The sequence below is a fragment of the Aquarana catesbeiana genome, linkage group LG01 (assembly GCF_042186555.1).
Source record: "Aquarana catesbeiana isolate 2022-GZ linkage group LG01, ASM4218655v1, whole genome shotgun sequence".
Classification (NCBI taxonomy): domain Eukaryota; kingdom Metazoa; phylum Chordata; class Amphibia; order Anura; family Ranidae; genus Aquarana; species Aquarana catesbeiana.
The window spans coordinates 664,224,925-664,248,729 of NC_133324.1; the positions used below are offsets into that span (position 1 = coordinate 664,224,925).

Here is a 23,805-nt window from a genome sequence, read left to right on the forward strand (position 1 = left end):
GGGCTCCTTCTGCTAATTTCGTGTTAGTAGATATTTGGTAAGTGTTGATTCGCGCTTTTCTTTTCACGTTTTTCATTTAGCGCTTTTCAGTTTGCGCTTTTCATTTCGTGCTTTTCAGTTAGTTTCTGAACGGCCATTCGACAACCAGACATGTTGCAGAATCGGAGGAGATAACGTGTTATTTATTATTGGCCTTAGAGTTATTGCTTTGACATTATTTTTTTGGTTGAATAATAATGATTTGATTTGGTATATTTTCTATATTTTTGGATGCATAGAATGCACTTTTCTATTGGCAGATAGCATGTCTAATTTTATTTGTTTTGTTTTTTAATGCACAATAAAAAAATTGTGGAGAATAATACTTGGCTATGTGTTTTACTTCAAATGACAGTTTGGGATTAGGCAGTTACATTTAAAAAAATACAATGTAAAATTGACAAGGGACACCAACATAGTTGTATCTTTGATCTTATAAACTACGGGATAATGGTGTTGTGGTAACTTGCACAAATAAAAATAAAAAAGCATAATAATATTATTCTTGATATCACTAGAAAAAAAAAGCCTTTGAAAATGTGTTTGCAATAACTCCATCAGTATCTCCAGCAAAGCAGCTTCATTATTATCCCATTAAAGAAGAAGAGAATATGCGCTGCATTTCGAGATTTCATAATTTGCCGCGTCATGAATGTTAATTCTCCATTACGAACGCTAGTTTACAAGACTGCCCACTTCTGCTTCTGAGCATGAGTGTTTGTACTTTGGACTTTTGTCCGACGGACTTGTGTACACATGATCGCAAAATCCGACAACACACATTTGTTGGCGGAAAATTTGAAAACATGCTAGCCAACTTTTGTTGGCGGAAAGTCCGACAACAATTGTCCAATGGAGCATACACACGGTTGGATTTTCCGACAACAGCCTGACATCCAACATTTCCCGTCGGAAAGTCCGATGTGTGTACGGGGCTTAATTGTTCATTTTCCCGGAGTTGGGCTTTAACTAAAGTTTGTAACTGTGATTATTCTTTTTGCTAAGCCGACCAGACCAATAAATTATGGGTAACGAAAAGGTCTTCATGTGCTAAAGGGACCCTTAGAGCTGCAGCAGAAAAATAATATACTCAGATTAAACTATGTAACCTTTTTTTTAGAATAAAGACTCAGAAAGGCTTAAACACCTTTCTTGAAGAAGATGCTGCTCTGGGCTGCCTCCAGTGCTGGTCACATGTTTGGATGATAAGCACTTGTTTACATGATCTTTGCTGAAGGGGAATGTCAGCCAAACTGAATGCTGATATTTTCTTCAGCAAAGTGCATAAATACTGACATATGTTAATATACATCACAGAAGAAAACCTGAAGCAGAAATTCCTTTAGAAAGGTAAGCATAGGTATAATTTCACTTTAAAGGATAAGTTCACCTTTTCAGGCATTTTAGCGCTAGAAATAGCGCCTGTAAAGCGCCAGAAAACTGCCTCCAATGCCAGGCAGTGTTAGAAAAAGTCCTGCAAGCAGCATCTTTGGGGCGTTTTGGGAGCGCTGTATACAGCACTGAAATGAATGTGCAGCACTTTCGAAGCGCCTGGATAGTGATTCGGAAGCACCGCAACGCGGGCGCTTTCAACCACTTCTTCAGCCGCTAGCATGGGTTAAAAGTGCCCTGCTAGCAGCTGAAAAGCCCCGCTCAAACAGCGTTAAAGCGTCACTAAAATAAGCGGCGCTTTAGCGCTAACATACGGGCGGCCCCAGTGTGAAAGGGGTCTAAAGGATATAGAGGATAGGATAAATAGCTCAATCTCCGTTTTTGTGGATGACACAATATTAAGCAGGGCAATAACTTCACATCAGGATATAGAAATTTTACAGAAAGACCTGAACAAAATAATGGAGTGGGCAAATACATGGCAAATGAGGTTTAATGTGGAGAAATGTAAGGTAATGCACTTGGGGGCAAAAAATATATATGCAAACTATTTACTAAGGGAGAACTGCTGGGGGAATCAAGAATGGAGAAAGATCTGGGGATCGTAGTAGATGACAGATTGAGCAATAGCATGCAATGTCAAGCTACAGCTACCAAAGCCGGCAGAATATTAGCTTGTATAAAAAAAGGGGATACACTCCAGGGATAAAACGATAATCCTGGCACTTTATAAAACTCTGGTTAGACCACATGTGGAGTTTTCAGTGCAGTTCTGGTCACCAGTCTTCAGAAGGGATATGCTGGAACTGGAGAGAGTCCAAAGAAGGGCAACAAAATTAACAAGGAGACTGGAGGACCTCAATTATGAGGAACGGCTGCAAACACTAAATTTATTCTCGCTGGAGAAATAACGCTTGAGAGGAGATATGATAGCGATTTACAAATATCTCAATGGCGATCCCAGCATAGGAAAAAGCTATTCAGTCTCAAGGAGTGTAAGAGGACACAGGTCCACACAATTTGATTGGAGGAGAAGCGGTTTAACCTAAAACTGCGCACTGTCAGGGGAATAAGGATGTGGAACTCTCTTCCACAATTGGTGGTGGCTGCGGGGAGTATGGATATTTTTAAGAGACTCTTGGCAGTGCATCTTAACGAACACAACATACAGGCATATGGGAAATACAGTGCCTTGAAAAAGTATTCACACCCCTTGAAATTTTCCACATTTTGTCATGTTACAACCAAAACCTAAATGCAATTTATTGGGATTTTATGTGATATACCAACACAAAGTGGCACATAATTGTGAAGTGAAAGGAAAATGATAAATGGTTTTCACATTTTTACAAATAAATATGTGAAAATTGTGGCGTGCATTTGTATTCAGCTCCCTTTACTCTGATACCTAAAATCTAGTGGAACCAATTGCCTTCAGAAGTCATCTAATTAGTAAATAGAGTCCACCTGTGTGTAATTTAATCTCAGTATAAATACAGCTGTTCTGTGAAGCTCTCAGAGGTTTGTTAGAGAACCTTAGTGAACAAACAGCATCATGAAGGCCAAGGAACACACCAGATGGATCAGGGATAAAGTTGTGGAGAAGTTTAAAGCGGCGTTAGGTTATAAAATAATATCCCAAGCTTTAAACATCTCACGGAGCACTGTTCAATCCAGCATCCGAAAATAGAAAGAGTATGGCACAACTGCAAAACTACCCAGACATGGCGATCCACCTGACAGGCCGGGCAAGGTTAGCATTAATCAGAGAAGCAGCCAAGAGGCCCATGGTAACTCTGAAGGAGCTGCAGAGATCCACAGCTCAGGTGGGAGAATCTGTTCACAGGACAACCATTAGTCGTGCACTCCACAAATCTGGCCTTTATGGGAGAGTAGAAAGAACAAAGCCATTGATGAAAGAAAGTCATAAGAAGTTCTGTTTGCAGTTTGCGGGAAGTCGTGCGGGGGGCACACACGCTCTCCATCCAATCTGACAGAGCTTGAGCTATTTTGCAAAGAAGAATTGGCAAAAATGTCGTTCTCTAGATGTGCAAAGCTGGTAGAGACATACCCAAAAAGACTTGCAGCTGTAATTGCAGTGAAAGGTGGTTCTACAAAGTATTGACTCAGGGGGGCTGAATACAAATGCACGCCACATTTTTCACATATTTATTTGTAAAACGAAGGCAGAACAATATCCTGGTTTAGATGAAAACCTGACACTACCTTCGGTAGAAAGTTAGGATGAGGGCGCAATACCACCTTATCCTTGTGAATAATTAAATATGGCTCCTTGGAAGAAAGAGCAGCCAACTCTGATACCCTTCTTGCAGAAGATATGGTAACCAGAAAAACTAACTTCCTTGTGAAAGGGATCAAGGGACTATGCCGTATCGGTTCAAAAGGCTGTTTTTGTAAAGCCGATAAAACTAGATTCAGGTCCCAAGATTTCAAGGGTGACCTAACTGGTGGATTAGGCCATGTTACCCCCTGTATGAAATTACGGACCAGAGAATGCGAAGCAAGTGGTCGTTGGAACAATACCGATAAGGCCGAGACCTGACCTTTGATGGTACTCAAGGCCAGCTTCATCTCTAATCCCATTTGCAGAAAGGCAAGAATTCTACCTATAACATATTTTCTAGGATGCCAACTCCTGGATTCACACCAGGAAACATATGCCCTCCAGACTCTATAATAAATGACTCTGGAAGCTGGCTTCCTTGCATTAACCAAGGTAGAAATCACTGACCCTGAAAGCCCAGGATTCTTCAGAATGTGGGTTTCAATAGCCAAACCGTTAAATCTACTGTTTGTAAGGAAGGATGAAATACTGGTCCCTGCGAGAGCAGGTCTGGACGTGGTGGTAGGGTCCATGGGTCCCCTACTGCCATCCTTACGATCTCTGCATACCAGGACCTTCTGGGCTATGCTGGGGCCACAAGAACCACAGACTTCTTTTCCTGCTTGATCCTGAGAAAAAAAACGAGGTAGCATCAGAATAGGAAGGAATGCATAAATCAGTGAGAACCGATCCCACGGGGTCACTAAAGCATCTGTTCGGCACGCGAGCGGATCCCTTGTTATTGACACAAAGTTGTTGACTTTGCTGTTGAACCTGGACGCAAACAGATCCACATCCGGGACCCCCCATCTTTGGCATATGACCAGGAAGATGTCGGGGTGAAGGGACCATTCCCCCAGGAACAACTGTTAGCGACTCAAGTAGTCCGCCTGCCAATTCTCTATCCCTGGAATGAAGATTGTCGATGTGCATGGCACATGCTCTTCTGCCCAGGCTAGGATATGGTTTACCTCTCCCTGGGCTGCATGACTTCTGGTGCCCCCTTGGTGATTGATATAAGCCACTGCTGTGGCATTGTTGGATTGAATCCTGACCGGACAATTCCGCAACCTGAACGTCCAGGCCTTTAGGCTAAATGTGCTGCCCGAATCTCTAGAATGTCCATTCGGCCCTGGACCATTTTCCTTGGACAGTCGCTTCTTCCAGGACTGCTCCCCAACCTGAAAGGCTGGCATCTGTTGTTACCACCTTCCAGGTAACCGGCATGAAGGATTTCCCCTTCTTCAGATTCTTGGATATCCTCCACCAACTGAGGCTCTGGCGCACGTTTGGCAACAGACGCATTGGAAAATCTAGTGCTTGAACCTTCTTGTTCCAAGCAGATAGAATAGTGTTTTGCAGCAGTCTCGAATGAAACTGAGCATAGGGAACCGCTTCGAATGAAGCCACCAACTTTCCCAATAACCTCATGCAAAGGTGAATAGAAGGATCCTTCTTCGCCCTGACCACCTGAACCAGCTCTTTTATGGAACTGATTTTTGCTGGGGTAAAAACACCCTTTTCTGGGCTGTATCTATGATCAGACCCAAATAATCTAGTCTTCTTACTGGTTCTAAAGAAGATTTCTCTAGATTGAGGATCCAACCTAAGTATTCCAGATAGTTGACTGTGGTGACCATGCTTTGGTCTAAGCGGGCTACCGACCGGTCTATCAAGAGCAGGTCGTCTAGGTATGCCACAATTGTTATGCCTTGAGCCCTTAACTTGGCCAGAGGAGGGGCCAGAACGTTTGTAAACACTGGAGGTGCCATAGCTAGACCGAAAGGTAAAGCTACAAACTGAAAATGAAGTTTTTCTACCTCGAAACGCAGATACTTCTGGTGAGCGGGGAATATAGGCACATGCAGGTATGCATCCTTGATGTCGATTGATGCCAGAAGTTCTCCTCCTTGTAGGATGGAGACAACTGATCGGATTGATTCCATGCGAAAAGAGCGGATATTCAGGAATCAATTTAGATCTTTGAGATCTAGAATGGGTCTGACACCCCCATTGGGTTTTGGCACGTGAAAAGGTTTGAGTAAAACCCCAACCCCTGCTCTTCCATGGGGACCACCATGATCACTTTTTGAGACAAAAGTCGGTCTAAAGATTGAAAGAGAGACTTCTTTTTCTCTGGATCTTTGGGGACGTTTGACCTGAGGAAACGAGGAGACAGAAACTCTCGGAACTCTAGTTTGTACCCTAGAGCTATTGTGGAGACCACCCATCTGTCTCTAAACTCTTCCTGCCAGATCCTTGAGAACTGCAGAAGCCTTCCCCCCCCTCGAGCGAGCGGGAGCGCCTCTTCATAAAGAGGCTTTGGTATTCTGTCTTGTAGGTTTCCTTCCTCTAGACTTCTTTTGTCCCTGGGGTTGACCCTGAGGTTTACCTCTTGAACCTGACGACAGAGGCCGTCGTGACTGCCTGGAGGCTGATGCCCATGGCCCTGGAGAAGGAGCCAGTGTAAATGAGGGACGTTTACTCCTTTTCTTAACAAGCAAAAGGGTACTCTTTCCACTTGATATTTTTTGGATATATTTGTCCAAATCATCCCCAAACAGCCTTTCACCCAGAAAGGAAAACCAGCCAGGAGTTTTTTGCATAGCGCTTTGGCTGACCAATTTTTCAACCATAAGATTCTATGCATATGCACCAACCCAAGCGTAAGGCGAGAGGGTCTGCAGAATAGAATCTCTCATTGCATCAATTGCAAAACACAAAGCCCCTGGCAACTCAGCTAAATCCTGGGCCTGCTGATCAGGGATAACCTTGAGCACCTGTCTCAACTGGTCCCTCAAGGATTGACATACCCCAATTGCCACCACTGCAGGTTGAGCCACTGAACCTGCCAAAGAAAAAATGTTTTTTTAACAGGAATTCCAACTTCTTATCGGTTGGATCCCTAAGCATTTGAGCACTGTCAACCGGACAAGTCAAATTCTTATTCACAGAGGATATAGCAGCTGCAACTGCTGGAATACCCCATTTTTTAGTAAATTTCTCCTCCATAGGATAAAGTGTTGAAAACTTTTTAGGAGGAAAAAAAATGCTTATCTGGGTGATCCCACTCAGAATGCATAAGTTGTTCCAGCAATGAATGGACCGGAAAGGCCCGCAAAGCTTGAGGGGGCTTTAGTGAACCCAAACAAGAATTGGGCTTTTCAGCCGACTCAGTTAAGGGTAGCTTAAATGTGGAACGGACCATTTCACTGAGAGATTGCACCAGCAAGTTCTCAGATTGTGAAGCTGAAGAAGGTTCATCCACACTTGACCCCTCGGAAGAGGAGTCATCAGCCTCTTCATGTCCCCCTTAGGGAGATTCATCTTCTCCCTCCCACTGTTCCTCTGTTTGAGGGTCCTGGGTGGTAGAAGGGGGCCTAACGTGCTTTCTCCCATTCTGGGAAGATGGGATTAAAGCCGTTTACCTCTCTTCCAAACCCATCATAGCGGAGGAGAAAACATCCTCAGTAATATAGACAGGGGCTGAAATGCTGGAGACAGTGTCAACACTTGCCAAACCTGATGGCTCACTCTGACCGACCTCCCTATTTCCCTCAGGGGAAGATGGTGCTGCAGAAGCAAGACCAGTGTCCCCAGAGCCCGAGGGTAACACCTTTGGGTTCTTTTTTGGGGTTTTTGCACCTCCCCTTCTGCCAACCATAGTGCCAAACACAGAGGTACTGACAAAGAAAAATGCACCCACTGCTGAGCAAATAGTCCAGCAACTGCCGCTGCTATTAACACTCAGCCTGATGCAAAGTAAATGTGCCTGGAGAATGCCTGTATCACCACACTCACATGCCCCCGTCAGCAGCCTCCGATTGACCGGATTGGCATGTGGGGGGGGGGAGAAGGAGAGCCCAATCTGAAGGGAGGCTGGAGAGGGAAAGAACCGCCGCTGACAGTGGTGTAAGGAGAAGCGGAGTGGCATACCGCCGACCGCCATTAATGTCTAAACCGCTGTCAACAAAAGTGAGTACACTCCAAATTGGGCCCAAAGTGTCAATATTTTGTGTGGCCACCATTATTTTCTAGCACTGCCTTAACCCTCTTGGGCAGGGAGTTCACTAGAGCTTCACAGGTTGCCACTGGAGTTCTCTTCCACTCCTCCATGAGGACATCACGGAGCTGGTGGATGTTAGAGACCTTGTACGCCTCCACCTTTCTTTTGAGGATGCCCCACAGATGCTCAATAGGGTTTAGGTCTAGCTTGGCCAGTCCATCACCTTTACCCTCAGCTTCTTTAGCAAGGCAGTGGTCATCTTGGGGGTGTGTTTGGGGTCGTTATCATGTTGGCATTCTGCCCTGCGGCCCAGTCTCCGAAAGGAGGGGATCATGCTCTGCTTCAGTATGTCAACGTACATGTTGGCATTCATGGTTCCCTCAATGAACTGTAGCTCCCCAGTGGCGGCAGCACTCATGCAGCCCCAGACCATGACACTCCCACCACCATGCTTGATTGTAGGCAAGACACACTTGTCTTTGTACTCCTCACCTGGTTGCTGCCACACACAATTGACACCATCTGAACCAAATAAGTTTATCTTGGTCTCATCAGACCACAGGACATGGTTTCAGTAATCCATGTCCTTAGTCTGCTTGTCTTCAGCAAATTGTTTGCGGGCTTTCCTGTTCATCATCCTTAGAAGAGGCTTCCTTCTGGGGTGACAGCCATGCAGGCAAATTTAAAGCAGTGTGCGGCGTATGGTCTGAGCACTGACAGGCTGACCCCCACCCCTTCAACCTCTGCAGCAATCCTGGCAGCACTCATACGTCTATTTCCCAAAGACATCCTCTGGATATGACGTTGAGCACGTGCACTCAACTTCTTTGGTTGACCATGGCGAGACCTGTTCTGAATGGAACCTGTCCTGTTAAACCGCTGTATGGTCCTGGCCACCGTGCTGCAGTTCAGTTTCAGGGTCTTGGCGATCTTCTTATAGCAGTGGTTCTCAACTCCTGTCCTCAGGACCCACTAGTAGGCCAGGTTTGCAAGATAACTCAGTGATTGCAGTATTCTAGTCTGCATCTCCCCAAGGTAATACTTAAAATCTGGCCTGTTAGTGGGTCCTGAGGACAGGTGTTGAGAACCACTGTCTTTTGTACTCACATTGTTGCCAGCGGTTTAGACATTAATGACTTTGTGTTGAGTTATTTTGAGGGGACAGCAAATTGACACTGTTATACAAGCTGTATACTCACTACTTTACATTGTAGCAAAGTGTCATTTCTTCAGTGTTGTCACATGAAAAGATATAATAAAATATTTACAAAAATGTGAGAGGTGTACTCGCTTTTTGTGAGATACTATGTGTATATATATATATATATATATATATATATATATATATATATATATATATATTTATTACCACATTCAATTTTAAAAATGGCCTTGTCCTTCATCTTTTTTTGACTTTGGTTCTTCACTGCAATGGGCAGTCGGGAATTGGGAGAGGTGGAGCCAAACTTGACATTTGTAAATGGCTTTAGATACCTACATCTCTGAATCTACTGGTAGTTTTGACAAGCCTATAACATTTTTTCATCACCTGCTCAGTTTGACGTGTCCTGCTTTGTGACAGGTTTGCTTAGTATACAGCTGTATGCAGAAAAATGCTAAAATGGATAGAATACTGCAAAGTGCTTACCTTAAGAAGCCTGTCAAATAAGACTATCCTGTTGAGCTGATATTCTGTATCCCTCTCCCTGATAATGAGAGGAAGCGTGGAGGTAGAGAGCTCGGTATTACTACCAGAGTGAGGGATGTTTGATTGGCTGCAAAGTGATTAGAGAGACAAGAACAAATTACAAGCTAGTTACATAAGTGCGTATTCCATCTGGCACTGACATGCTGTGCCTCGCTGCAGCGTAATGCCAATAACGGTCCTAACCTATCCTTGTCTGAATCATCTCACTCTCCAGGGTGTCGTTTATAAATAAAGATGATCGGTGTGACATTAACATGTCACTGCACATTTTTTTTCGCTCAGCAGTTCATTCATATTCACTACTTTTCAGGTCACTCAAAGTGAGCACCGTATGTATTAAGTGGCATAAACGTATCAGTAATTTGAGGAGTTCTCTCCCTTTGGGTCTGATGCAAAGGTAAGAAAACATTGAAATGAACATATGTTCACGGTGAACTCATGTCACTGCTCTTTTTACACACCTGATTTAATATCGCTCTAACAGTTACTGGATTAAAAAAACAATGTCATACTCACTCCTCTCCCAGTAAGGGATAAAACGCTTCCCCAGGCACATCTTTTAATCTCTGAAGGATTGGAAAAAAGAACAAAGAAAACACAGATCGCTAAAGCACAAACATCTGCATTTTAGAAAGCAACACATAAAGAACCACATGTGCCAGTTTCCACAGTACATTCATACTGAGACAAGATGTGTGGATAACACATGACAGCAACCTAATATTATTTGTACGGTTAACAGAGTGCAGAGGACCAACTGAGGCTACACTGAAAGAAATGCAAAAGTGGGCATCATTTTTTTATTAACCACTTCAATACTGGGCACTTTCACCCCCTTCCTGCCAAGGCCAGTTTTTAGCTTTCAGTGCTCTCACATTTTAAATGACAATTGCGCGGTCATGCAACACAGTACCCAAATAAATAAATAATTTTTTTTTAACACAAATAGAGCTTTTTTTTTAGGTGGTATTTTTTCACCATTACGTTTTTTACTTTTTGGTAAATAAACGAAACAAATACAGAAAATTTTTCTTCATTTCTGTTATAAAATTATTAAATGCAGGTCAAACTGTATTCTGCTACAATTCTTTGGTGAAAATAACCCAAATAAGTGTATATTATCTAGTCTGTAGGAAAGTTAGAGTCCACAAATTATGATATTTTTGGAAAGTAGACAGTCCAAGAAATTTAGTAAGATGCATGGCAAGTTTTCTGAAGTTGTAATATTGAAATTTTTTTTGATTTTTTCTTTTTTTTACTGTACACTTTCTTTTCTTTTTTAACATTTTTTTTTAACACACTGTGACCAGAGCAATACAATGCTACCATTGCTACCATAGTAATATTGTACCACTCTGGGAAAGTGATCAGGCATTTTCTTTTTTCTTTTTTTACACATTTTTTACACAATATGATTGCTTATACCAGTGAATTTAACCGTTATAAGCAACCATTTTTATTGAATGATACCGATTCATTCAGTGTGTATTGTGATTAGCTGTGATTGGCCACAGCTAATCAAATGGTACAGATGGGCTTTGATTGGCCATGTCTGTACCATGTAATCACCACGACCAACACAATTGTACACAATGAATGGCATGAATCAAAGCCATTCATTGCTTACAATTGACATGTGATCTGCTGTGATTGGTCAGGGATCACATGGTACCAGCAGTGGGCCGATACATTGATCTGTCATTGGCTGTGTCCCATGGGGCACACGAGGCGCGTTCCGGTAGGATGCCATGTGATGTCCCCCCGAAATGACGAATGTCCAACCTGGCCATCATTTAACTATAGTCCAGGTGGGAACTGCTTGACTTAAATAGCTTGTTCAAATTTTACATGTTGGTAGAGCAAATCTTCCTCTATAGTAACTCCTCCTCTTCTTTTTTCATCGTAGGTAAATAATGGATACCAGGCAGAAGCAAAGTGTCATCATTAAGTTCTTGGCAAAGGAGTGAAGCAGGCTGACCAAAATCCAGAGAAGGCTGCAGAATCTTTACGGAGGCAACACCATTAACAAGAGCAATGTCTTGTCATTGGTGACTTTTGTGAATAGTGTCATCTCCATAACCATTCGGTAGCCTTCTGTATATGCTGGACAGCCTGCTCCCCTCCTTCGTCAAGAACTCAATGACAGCATGTTGTTTTTGCTTGGACTCCATTATTTACCTGCAATAAAAAAGAAGAGTCAATATAGAGGAAGTGTTACTCTACCAACATGTAAAATATGAACAACCTATGAGTTATCCCACTTTTACATTACTTTCAGTACAACCCTTGTATTTCCTTTCCTGCTAAATCACTAACTCTGCTGGGAGCCTTCATTTACGTTAATACTTGCTTTCCAGTGTTTAATTTTAAAATGGAAGTAAACCCATCTATTTAATGGTTTCATAAAACAATTACATTCAAGGCATGCTGTGAAGAATAACCGTTTTAGTTGCTGCTACTCTCAACCACATGTCAAACCATCAAATAGTTGCTTTCACAACTGATAGTTGCCACATCCATGGCAACTGCAGATCAAACAGGGGCTAAGATGGCAGCTTCCTTGGCTGTAAAGGATAGGATGGTATAGTTCCACTTTAAGAAAATAGAGCATGGGGAGAGTGAAAATTCAGCAATACAAGACAACTATAGTCTAGCAGACATATCTTGAAGTTTCACTATAAAAAGAGCTAACAGTACAAGCTTAGACATTAGTATGAGAATATAAGGGGAGGCGGTGATGTTAGCACTGTCAGATGTCAGTCCCATGAATAAGCAGAGGTGCGATCTTGAAAACAGAATCCAAATAACATTATAAGGCAGCTCTAAATCACTTCTACAATGTACAGGAAAATGTGACATGTCCACTTCAAAAACTGCTAGTAGCTTATTGCAATCGGCCTACAGAGCACCAAAATGGCAAACCAAAGAAGTGTATCTAAACCTTAGAAGAAAATAGGAATACATTAACGCTTCTAAGTCTCTATATGTAGTGGCTGAATTAGTTTCCTTTTTTCAGGCGTATTTTTCCTTTATTTTTAATTGGAGAGCCAACCAACAACACAATTCCTGTCTTTGATTGACAACGCTTACTGTATGAATGGAGAAGCAGCGCTGTCACCTTAGGGCAGGACTACAAAATAACTCACCCTCTCCTCTTCTCCGTAACATAGAAGGGAGGTCTTCTGTAATTCACAGAGGTGAACTAGGCAGGGCAGTTAACACAGCTTAAGATTTCAATGCAGCAAAGACAGTGTGCACAGCTAATGATGAGTTCAGTGGATTTTTTGGAGGATGAACAGGTTTTTCGTTTTTTTGTACGTATATAACAGATAACACAAAATGTTTTCAATGGAATTTTTAACTGAACAAAGAAAGCAAATAATAGGTCATTTTTAGTGTGTACAAATACAGTACATTAACAATACTTTGATTAGACATGTGAAGAGATGTCAATGTCAAATGCTTATTTTACAAACCAATAGCCTTCTGCTCTTACGTTTCGTAGTTGGCACAATGATAGAGTAACAGTTGTGTCATCTAGCAGGGAACTTCTGTCTCTACCTTGACCAAAACTTTCTCCATCTTCTAATAGGAGGCTAGAGTAAAAATAAAGGAGAAAATAATAAAGACAAAGAAAACACTGTCTACAGCCAAATGGTATGCATGCAGGGTTATCCGTTGAAAGCCTTGACCGCTTATCAAAAGGTGAGCCTGTAAATATTTTCAGCACTAACATTCTGAAGACTAGAAAGCTGTGGGAAAGAGAGACTGTCTGATGTTAAAGTGTTACTAAACCCAGGACCGTGCATTCACTATATCTGGTCTCGCACAGTACACAGAACATGGAAATCCAATAGTTGTAGTAAATATAAACTGCTAAATACCTTTTCTCATCAGCAGTATATAGCAGTCTTGTGACTTCTATCAGTGTCTGGTTAAAGGTTGTAGGAGGAGTTTTCATTTATCTCCAACTGTCCTATGAGGCTACCAGACCCTTGACCCTCTGTCTGGACAGTGCTGAATGGCCCTGTGCTGATCACAAGTATTCTCCCAAGAAAATAAAACTCTCTAGCAAAACACACCAAACTGTGCATTTGCAGAGTGCCCCCTAAGGCTCTGTACTACTGGGAGATTGATTGGGGACAGTGGATGAAGGGGAGGATCAGAGAAGACAGGATCAAACAGCCTTTTTACACAATGCAGAGGATCAACCCCTTAGGTTCCACAGTGAGTGTAATAAGCAAGCTTTACTGCATATACAGACTGATTTTGTGCACACATGTGGGAATGATTTCATCTCTGGCCAGCCAATCAAGATGTCAAAAGATGCCAAACCCGGAAGAAAACCAAACGGAGACTGAAGTATCGGCGTGTGAGCCCCTGCTAGTGTTAACGTTTTTCTCAACCCCTGCCACTGTTCGTTTGATAATTACCCGCAGACCACGCAATCTAAGAAAATAAATACACACACAAAAAAGCTAGTGAAATATAATGAACACCATTATTACAAGTACTAACCTATTACAGTTAGAATATAATCTTTTCTGTGTGAATAATAGTGCACCTCATGTCTACTACAACACAATATGCTACTTTTTATTTGGCAAAGGTGATATTAACTTGCATGAATTCTAGTGTCTTGCATAAGTTAAGCCTCAACAATTTTGATAAGCCTCACCCAGGGTGTATATGGCTACTAGAAGTCAATGAGGCTGAGGAATGAGGAAATGCTCAATACTTTATACCAGGGGTGTCCAACTTGTGGCCCAAGATGGCTATGAATGCGGCCCAACACCCAACATCGAAAACTTACTTAAAAATGTTGATCTTTTTTTATAAAACGGGAAAAAGGTATTTGACTAACTAATTGAAAAAAGAATAGGTTCAGGTCCACATCCCCAATTCAATGTGTAATAACAAAATTCCTCAAACGTGGGACTTTGAAGGACCATGCGGTCCTTCAAAGTCCCACGTTTGAGGAATTTTGCTTTTGCTCTTTTTTTTATAAAACTATATTTACACTTAGCGAACACATGTGGTCAAAAAATAAATAAATAAATAAATTGACAGTGTCTCTTCACTGGACTTTTATAGTTTTATATTCCCCAAGAAAGATCCCCCACTCTTCACAATCACACCTTATTTATGTCATCAGTTTTCAGCAGCACCTATATTTGTAAGCAACTATTTTAAAGGATGAAGCACCTTGGGAATTCATTGAGAGTTGCTACTTCATCCACTGAACCAGATTATCAAACACAGTGTCAAATATATCATTAGTTTTATGTTGCCCTCTTTTACTTTATAATAAAAAATATTACAAAAAAAATGAAGTTTTATGACTCAGATAGGTACATTATACGTATTAATGATCGTTAACTTGAGATCTGCCCAATTTTTTCTGCTCATCATCAGCTATTCTTATTGTTAGTGTATTTTATGTGTGGCCCAACCAATTGCTCTTCTTCCAATGTCCCCCACGAAGGTCAAAAGGTTGGACACCCTTGCTTTAGAACTTTCATTACTGGAATCATCAAGTAATGCATGCACATTACTAGTTACAATGCAGGCGCTTTTTTCCAATGTGTAAATTGGATCATGCTGCCACCTTGTGGCCCAATTGTATACACACTGAATTGTCATTTTTGATATCCAAAAATGATATTTGAATGATAGTTACTTATACATCAGATAAGCCATGCGGCACTGTGTATGTAAACATTAATTTTTTTAACACTAAATTTATGTAGTAGTAATGTCACTCTACTCTGAAAGAGTACTCCTGGTCAAACTTTTTGAACACATTTGAAAGAGGTCACAACAACCCTTGTCAGGTTTTTACTGCTATGGCCCCACTGGGGGAGATTAATCCTTTCTATTTTGTCCGGGTGTTTAACCGAGACATGAAAGTGATGGAAACTCCAATATTTAGGGCCCCTTTCGCACGGGCTGTACGATCAGGTCCGCCTGTCAGTTTTTCAGGCGGACCTATTTGGACCCTGCAATCTCCTCTATGAAGCGGCGGATGTCAGTGGACACATTATTATTATTACTATACAGGATTTATATAGCGCCAACAGTTTACGCAGCGCTTTACAATATAAAAGGGAGACAATACAATAAAATAAAAAAGGATTAAGAGGGCCCTGCTCAGAAGAGCTTACAATCTAATAGGGTGGGGCAGGTGGTACAAAAGGTTGTAACTGTAGGAAATGAGCTGATGGAAGTGGTAAAAGATTAGTTAGAGGGATGATAGGCTTTCCTGAAGAGATGAGTCTTCAGGGATCGCCTGAAGGTAGCAAGAGTAGGGGATAGCCGGACCGGTGGAGATAGCGAGTTCCAGAGGAGGGGAGAGGCTCTGGAGAAATCCTGGAGATGAGCATGGGAGGAGGAGAAGAGAGAGCTTGAGAGTAGGAGGTCTTGAGAAGAGCAGAGAGGACGATTTGGGTGATATTTGGAGACAAGATTGGACATGTCCGCGGACACCCCTGCCGATATCTGATCTGATCCTGTCCGCCAAAACCAGACTGATGGTGGTCCTATTTTCCATCCGTCCGGCGGATCGGATGGAAATGGACCGCCAATCCGATTTCCTCATTGAGGAGAGTGGCACAGCGGAGCGGACACAGACCTATCATGCGCCTGCTCAGCGGGGATCAGTGGAGGTGCCTGTGTGAAAGGGCCTTTATAGTTGTCACTGGAACAGGGGGCGAGGGGAAAATTTAACAATGGCGACACACCTTTTTGTAACCACACCTTTATCTGTCTAGAGATACTTAGGCCTCATACACACTGGACGTTTTTAACGCTGCTGTTAGGAGCATCTGTTTTTTTTTCTGCCTTTAAACGCCCCTGTATGTTAGCTGATGTGTCCATTCACACAGAGGTGTTTAGAGGCATTTAGAGTCAGAAAAAAAGCACTTACAGTGTGTCCAGGAGCAGCAGCGCTTTGGCAGAAAAAAAAAAAAACGCTTGACACGAATATGCGCGTGTTAACATTAGGCACGTCAAGAACTTGAGCATTAACTAATTTCAATAGCCAGAATATTTAAATTAACTATTCTTAAATGAGCATCAAGCAAATCAAAATCTGCAAAAGTATTAAACTTTCCAAGATCATATTTTGTGTAAAACTTTTTTGGTGTACTGTCTGATGCAACTTTGGGGGTCCTAGCCATGGTATTCTACAAACAAAACACACGAGCGAACCCTCAACAGCCTTTTCCTGACCAGAGTTCTAAAAGATGACAGCAGCTACAACATGATTAACGTATTCGCAATCAAGACTTGATATCCAACATTTTATTGCCAATAAAAACACAAATAAAACATCCATCAAATACAGCATTCAAAACAAAGTATTTGCCAACACCTGAATTAGACAGAAAAAAAACAATGCAATCTGTTGTGTGCGTCTAGTAACCATTCTGTTCAAGAATGAAAAATATACATCTACGTTAAAATGAAAAACAAAACAATGATTAAGTACATTCTGGCTTTCATTTGCTATACGGTATTTCAGATGTTTTACATTTTTTGGCAACACGATAAAACAAAACATCATAAAGTAAGCTTTAGGAAAACAGATCCTGTGTTACAAATGTGTAAATTACAGGCTATAAATTGGTTTAAGTATAATAGGAAAACTAAAACCAGTTATGCCAGGTTTCTGGGAGGCATTACACTGGATCTGGCTTGAATAATGGAAGCTGTTCTTGTGGTCTCGGTTTTTCAGCCCTAGTTCACAATGAGGCGATTTGTAATGCGAGTTGGATCACACTGAATCACATGACAAGTGAAATAACATCCGTTTCTATGGAGCCCGTTCACATACAGTGCATCCGGAAAGTATTCACAGTGGTTCACTTTTTCCACATTTTGTTATGTTCCAGCCTTATTCCAAAATTGATTAAATTTATTCTTTTCTTCAATATTCTACAAACAATACCACATAATGACAACGTGAAAGAAGTGTGTTTGAAATCTTTGCAAATTTATTAAAAATAAAAAAATCACATGTACTTAAGTATTCACAGCCTTTGCCACGACATTCAAAATTTAGCTCAGGTGCATCCTGCTTCCACTGATCATCCTTGAGATGTTTCTACAACTTGATTGGCGTCCACCTGTGGTAAATTCAGTTGATTGGACATGATTTGGAAAGGCACACACCTGTCTATATAAGGTCCCACAGTAAACAGTGCATGTCAGAGCACAAACCAAGCCTTGAAGTCCAAGGAATTGTCTGTAGACCTCCGAGACAGGATTGTATCAAGGCACAGATCTGAGGAAGGGTACAGAAAAATTTCTGCAGCATTGAAGGTCCCAATGAGCACAGTGGCCTCCATCATCCACAAATGGAAGAAGTTTGGAGCCACCAGAACTCTTCCTAGAGCAGGCCAGCCAGCCAAACTGAGTGATCGGGGGAGAAGGGCCTTAGTCAGGGAGGTGACCAAGAACCCGATGGTCACTCTGACAGAGCGTTTCTCTGTGGAGAGAAGAGAACCTTCTAGAAGAACAACCATCTCTGCAGCACTCCACCAATCAGGCCTGTTTGGTAAGGTGGCCAGATGGGAGCTACTTCTCAGTAAAAGGCACATGACAGCCCGCCTGGAGTTTGCCAAAAGGCACCTGAAGGACTCTCAGACCATGAGAAACCAAATTCTCTTGTCTGATGAAACAAAGATTGATCTCTTTTGCCTCAGTTATAAATGTTATGTCTGGAGAAAACCAGGCACCGCTCATCACGTGGCCAATACTATCCATACAGTGAAGCATGATGGTGACAGCATCATGCTGTGGGGATGTTTTTTAATGGCAGGAACTGGGAGACTAGTCAGGATCGAGGAAAAGATGAATGCAGCAATATACAGAGACATCCTTGATGAAAACCTGCACCAGAGCGCTCTGGATCTCAGACTGGGGCAAAGGTTCATCTTCCAACAGGACAACGACTCTAAGCACACAGCCAGGATAACAAAGGAGTGGTTATGGGACAACTCTGTGAATGTGCTTGAGTGGCCCAGACTTAAACCCGATTGAACGTCTCTGGGAAGATCTGAAAATGGCTGTGCATCGACACTCCCCATGCAACCTGATGGCGCTTGAGAGGTCCTGCAAGAAGAAAGGGAGAAACTGCACAAAAAAAGGTGTGCCAAGCAGCTTGTAGCACCATACTAAAAAAGACATGAGGCTGTACTTGGTGCTAAAGGTACTTCAACATGAATACTTACGTACATGTGATTTTTTTTCCAATTTTTATTTTTAATAAATTTGCAAAGATTTCAAACAAACTTCTTTCACGTTATCATTATGGGGTATTGTTTGTAGAATTTTGAAGAAAAAATTGAATTTAATCCATTTTGAAAAAAGGCTGTACCATAAAAAAATGTGGAAAAAGTGAAGCGCTGTGATTACTTTCCAGATGCACTGTACATGCAGTGGGACTGTGATCCGGCTTTGAAAAGGGTCTTGTGGGAGTTTGGTGCGATGCAGTCCTTTTTTGTGGTCCATAGACTTCAATGGACTTGCATGAAAATTGCATCTGCATGCTTTTTTGATCCGTTTAAAAATGTGATTTGTGCTGCTCGCTAGCAGCCAGCACCCGCCAGCATCCTAGCAACCAGTGACTCATCCCTAGTGTCAGCAGCAGGGAGCCAGCTTTCTAACGATGAGTCATCCCTGCTGTCGGTGCCCTTGGGTCTGGTATGGATTTTAGGAAATCCCATGCCCAAAAAAAAAAAATGGCGGAGGGACGATCCTCCCACCCCGAAAAAAATTCAGACCCTTACCTGAGCATGCATCTCAGCAGGCCAGGAAAGGGGGAGGGGGGGTGAAGCCAGCTCCCTTATGAACCAAACTTTGCCACATGCCCTCAACATAGGTGAAGAACTTTGGCACAGGGGAACCCCACCATCAAAGCACCTTGTCTCCATGTTGATGAGGACAAGGGCCTCTTCCTCACAGCCCTGGCCCGGTGGTTGTGGGGGGTAGCTTATCATAATCTGGAAACCCTGTTTAAGGCCCCCAGATATTGGCCCCCTCCTATGTGAATGAGTATGGAGCACATAGAACACTTACTCCTTCACCAAAAAAAGTCAAAAGTAAATAAAAACTCAAGACAGTTACAAGCCCATTATTAAAAAAATCAATAAATAACCATGTCGCCTAAAGTAAACCCAGCGTCAATCACACTGAACACTGGCCGCTGACCCGCACGAAGGGAAAAAAAAAAACATAAAAAACAACAAAAAACTTTGCCAGGTGCCAGCTCCTTAACAGACAATAAGTCATCTTGCTGGCTAACAGCAGGGATGAGTCACAGTAGTAAAAACTTGCATCCAAAATGTATCTAAATCGCACAACTTCGCAAAAGCGCATTGAAAATCCGCTCCCAATCACACTGCACTAGTGTGAACCTAGGCTAAGTTAACTTATATTCAATACACATGTACCTAACTAAAATTAGGCCTTATAGCAAGTTAGATTGGTTGCCTGCTCTCACCTCTAGCATACTTCTTAGCTGCCCCATTACATCTAACTGTATAGCCTCAAAAATTCTATGCAAATACTAATTTTATCAGGACTGCGGTGGTGGGGAATAGAGTAAAAGTAAGGTTAGGGTACATGCTGGAAAGCCAAAGAGTTAGTTAAGCAAAATGAGGGTTCTGGTGCTCACATTCTGTCTTTACTGCCTACAGGGACATTGACCTGGAAGAAGCAGAAAGGTAGCAGAGTCTGAACTGTTTTCCATTCCTAAAATTTGTGGCATTATAATCCATTATCACAGTTATGGAGAGAAAAGACTTTGGTCTAGTTCACACTGCTACCTGAAAACGCAAAATGTTCAGGCATACAGGCGTTTTTGTTTTTTTTTACTGATCTAAATGCAGCCCATTGTTTTCAATGTGCCTGTACACACAGGCAAGTAAACATGTGCTGTGTGTATTGATCAGTAAAAATAAAATACAGGAATCTGAGTTGCTGGTCAGTATTTTTGCATCTATACTTGCAAATATGCACAAATACGCGCATGTGACATACTTTGTCCATGAAAACGATAATGATAGAAGAATTTTTATGCTTGCGTGTGCATACTGACAAATACATGATTATTCTACCAGGAATGTCTGATGCTCATACATCAGTTCAGTGTGCAAAAGGCCTTATTTAGGGATCAAAAAGCCCTCCAGCTGAATCAGTGCATTGCTCAATAGAGCCTTCTTAAAACAGATGGTATGCACATGTCTCATTCTATTACATATCCTAATAATAAGCCGATTATTCCTTATTAAAGTCAGTAGGCAGAACTATAACCTTAATGGGTTTACTGCATCTTTAGATCCCAAGCAATATTCTATAGAAGCCATGGTTTCCATACACTGCACTGCTAATTTAAAATGAAAAAGCCTAAGGCCCCTTTCACACTTGTACGACTTGTCCTACGACTTAGGACTGCAAAGTCGCATGACAAGTCGTTCCCCATGATTTCCAATGACGGCCATTCATGTTAGTACGACTTCAAGGTTGTGCTGACTTCAAAGTAGACCCTGCACTACTTTGGTCCGACTTTGATCCTACTTCAGCTCACTGAATATCACTGAAGTCGGATCAAAGTTGGATCGCTGTCTTAACTGATCCGCCTTCGTGCTCTAATGTTCTTGAAGGGGAACTCCAAGCCAAATGAAAAAAAAAAAACAGCATGGGTTCCCCCTCCAAGAACATACCAGGCCTTTTGGTCAGGTATGGATTTTAAGGGAAACCCCACGCCGGAAAAACTGCGTGGGGGTCCCCCCAAAATCCATACCAGACCCTTATCTGAGCACACAGCCCGGCAGGTCAGGAAAGGGGCTGGGGATGAGCGAGTGCCCCCCTCCTGAACTGTACCAGGCCGCATGTCCTCAACATGGGGGGTGAGTGCTTTGGGGCAGGGGGGCCCTGCGCTCCCCTACTCCAAAGCACCTTGTCCCCATGTTGATGAGGACAAGGACCTCTTACCGACAACCCTGGCCTTTGGTTGTCGGGGTCTGCGGGCGGGGAGCTTATTGGAATCTAGAAGCCCCCTTTAACAAGGGGTCCCTCAGATTCCGGCCCCCCACCCTATGTGAATGAGTATCGGGTACATTGTACCCCTACCCATTCACCTAAAAAAAAAAAAGTGTCAAGAATAAAACACAGTACACAGGTTTTCAAAGTAATTTATTCAGCTCCAGTGTCACTTCCAATTCTCCCCTCTCCGGGTCTTCTCCGCTGATGTCTTCTACCCCTCTCTGGTTCTTCTCCCTCTGTCCGCTGTCTTCTGCCTCTGCCGGGTCTTCTCCGCTGTCTTCTCGCTCTAATGCTGGGTGCACAGTGTGCCAGTATTGGCATGGGGCGGGGTCACCGGGTCGGAGGCCCGCCCCTTATGATGTCACCACCCGGGGCATGATGGGCGGTGACGTCATAAGGGTGACCCCCACCCCATGCCAATATAAGTAGTGGCACACCGCGCTCCCAGCATTAGAGCGGGAGAGAGCGTTGAGTAAACATCAGAAGAAGAACAGAGGGAGAAGACAGCGAAGAAGACCCGGCAAAAGAGTGAGAAGACAGCGGAGAAGACCCGGCAAAAGAGCGAGAAAGCAGCGGAGAAGACCAGAAGACCCGGTAGAGGCAGAAGACAGTGGACAGAGGGAGAAGAACCAGAGAGGGCTAGAAGACATCAGCGGAGAAGACCCGGAGAGGGGAGAAGAACCGGCAGAGGCAGAAGAGCCGGAGAGGGGAGAGGAAGTCAGAAGAGACGCCAGAGCTGCTTAATAAATTACTTTAAAAACCTGTGTACTGCGTTTTATGGGTTTTGGGGGGGACCTCCACGCCATTTTTTCGACATGTGGGTTGCCCTTAAAATCCATACTAGACCGAAGGGCCTGGTATGCTCTTGGAGGGGGAACCCAAGCCGTTTTTTTTTTTTTTTTTTTTACACTGTGCGTGGAGTTCCCCCTAATGATTTATACTAGACAGTGTCTGGTATTGTCGGGGATCAAAGTCGGATCCCTGTTCATTGAAGTCGAATGCATGTCGGACTTTCAAGTCGCAGGGCAAAGTCGGATCCACGCGTACGACTGTCATGTCGTACCAGTGTGAAAGGGGCCTAAAACATCTGTATGCATTTTTGAACATAGTCTCTATAATATTAGCAAATATGCGCACTATACACGAGCAGTTTTGGATGATCATTTTGCCATTGGGGCATAAAGAAATGTTTTCCATGGTTTTGCCCGCTGTCCTAAAATGGGGAATGAGATATGTAATGGAATAAGACATGTGGCTTCTGTTTTAGGAAGGCTCTATGGTGCTACACATAAAAGGAATTCCATAAACATGGTTATTACTCAATAAAGTTGCTACTATTATCCTTTTAAATGTGGCTAAGAGCCTTATACCATAATTTTAGAAACAAACTCATCGTCCCACTCTACAAGACTGGAAGCAGGAGGTGGACAGGATAATTGAGGCAGAGAGATGGGGCTACACTTTGAACTCAAAGGGTGTCGTCCAAATGCCACAGCACAAACTGATAACATGCAGGGTGAAATTCTAAGTGCAGACACACCTCGATGATGCCCCTCTGGGATTTCTCAGATGACTCCAATGTATCCAGTGACATCATAAGAATGTCTTTTTTTTTCACAGTACAACCCGAGTGTGTTTTTTCCAGAATGAGAACATCCATCTGATGAGTGCATCATCGCAATTTGGCGAATGCTCCACCAACTATTTGAGGCAATCGAAGGATCGGAGACATTGGAGGATCCACGTGTCCCTGCAGAGGGCCTAATCTGTCTGATTTTATGACCCTGCTCTTTAGGGGGTCCACCAACTCTGGTAAGGGTTCTCATATATAAAGCTTCACTTCCAGGTTGAGACACCTTTTTTGTCAGTTGTGGCAATTAAAGGGCGAGGGCGGTCATCCGGAATTCCTACCTGTTGTGGACCTCATTGCCCAAATTTACCAAATCCTCCATACACTTATCAATTGTGTATATATTTTTAAAGGACACTGTTTCCTGCACTATTGGTGTATATGGACATTCATTTTATTTTCATATTTTTATTTCTGTATTCAACAATGCACTATTGATGCATATGGACACTTATTTTCATTACTCAATTTACTCACTGCATATTTTTGTATTATTTGATTGATTTATTTTGTATGTTTCACCTCCACCTCCAATTGTCTTTTACAATTTTCTCCTTAAAGAGATTATTTAATTTAGCGCAACTTTATTTATAACTTGTACACTAGCACCATTAGATATTAGATGGTTTTTGTTGCTG

At 42.5% G+C, this 23,805-nt stretch overlaps 1 protein-coding gene across 1 annotated transcript in view; it reads right to left on the reverse strand.

Moving 5' to 3' along the window:
• Positions 1-23,805, reverse strand: part of TBCK (TBC1 domain containing kinase) — a 458,935-nt gene that overhangs the window by 321,892 nt on the left and 113,238 nt on the right. The window contains exons 12-14 of the mRNA XM_073601952.1: positions 12,986-13,085; positions 10,006-10,055; positions 9,430-9,556 (exon numbers count right to left, since the gene is read on the reverse strand). Coding sequence (XP_073458053.1) covers positions 9,430-9,556; positions 10,006-10,055; positions 12,986-13,085 — 277 coding nt within the window. The remainder of the gene's footprint in view (positions 1-9,429; positions 9,557-10,005; positions 10,056-12,985; positions 13,086-23,805) is intronic.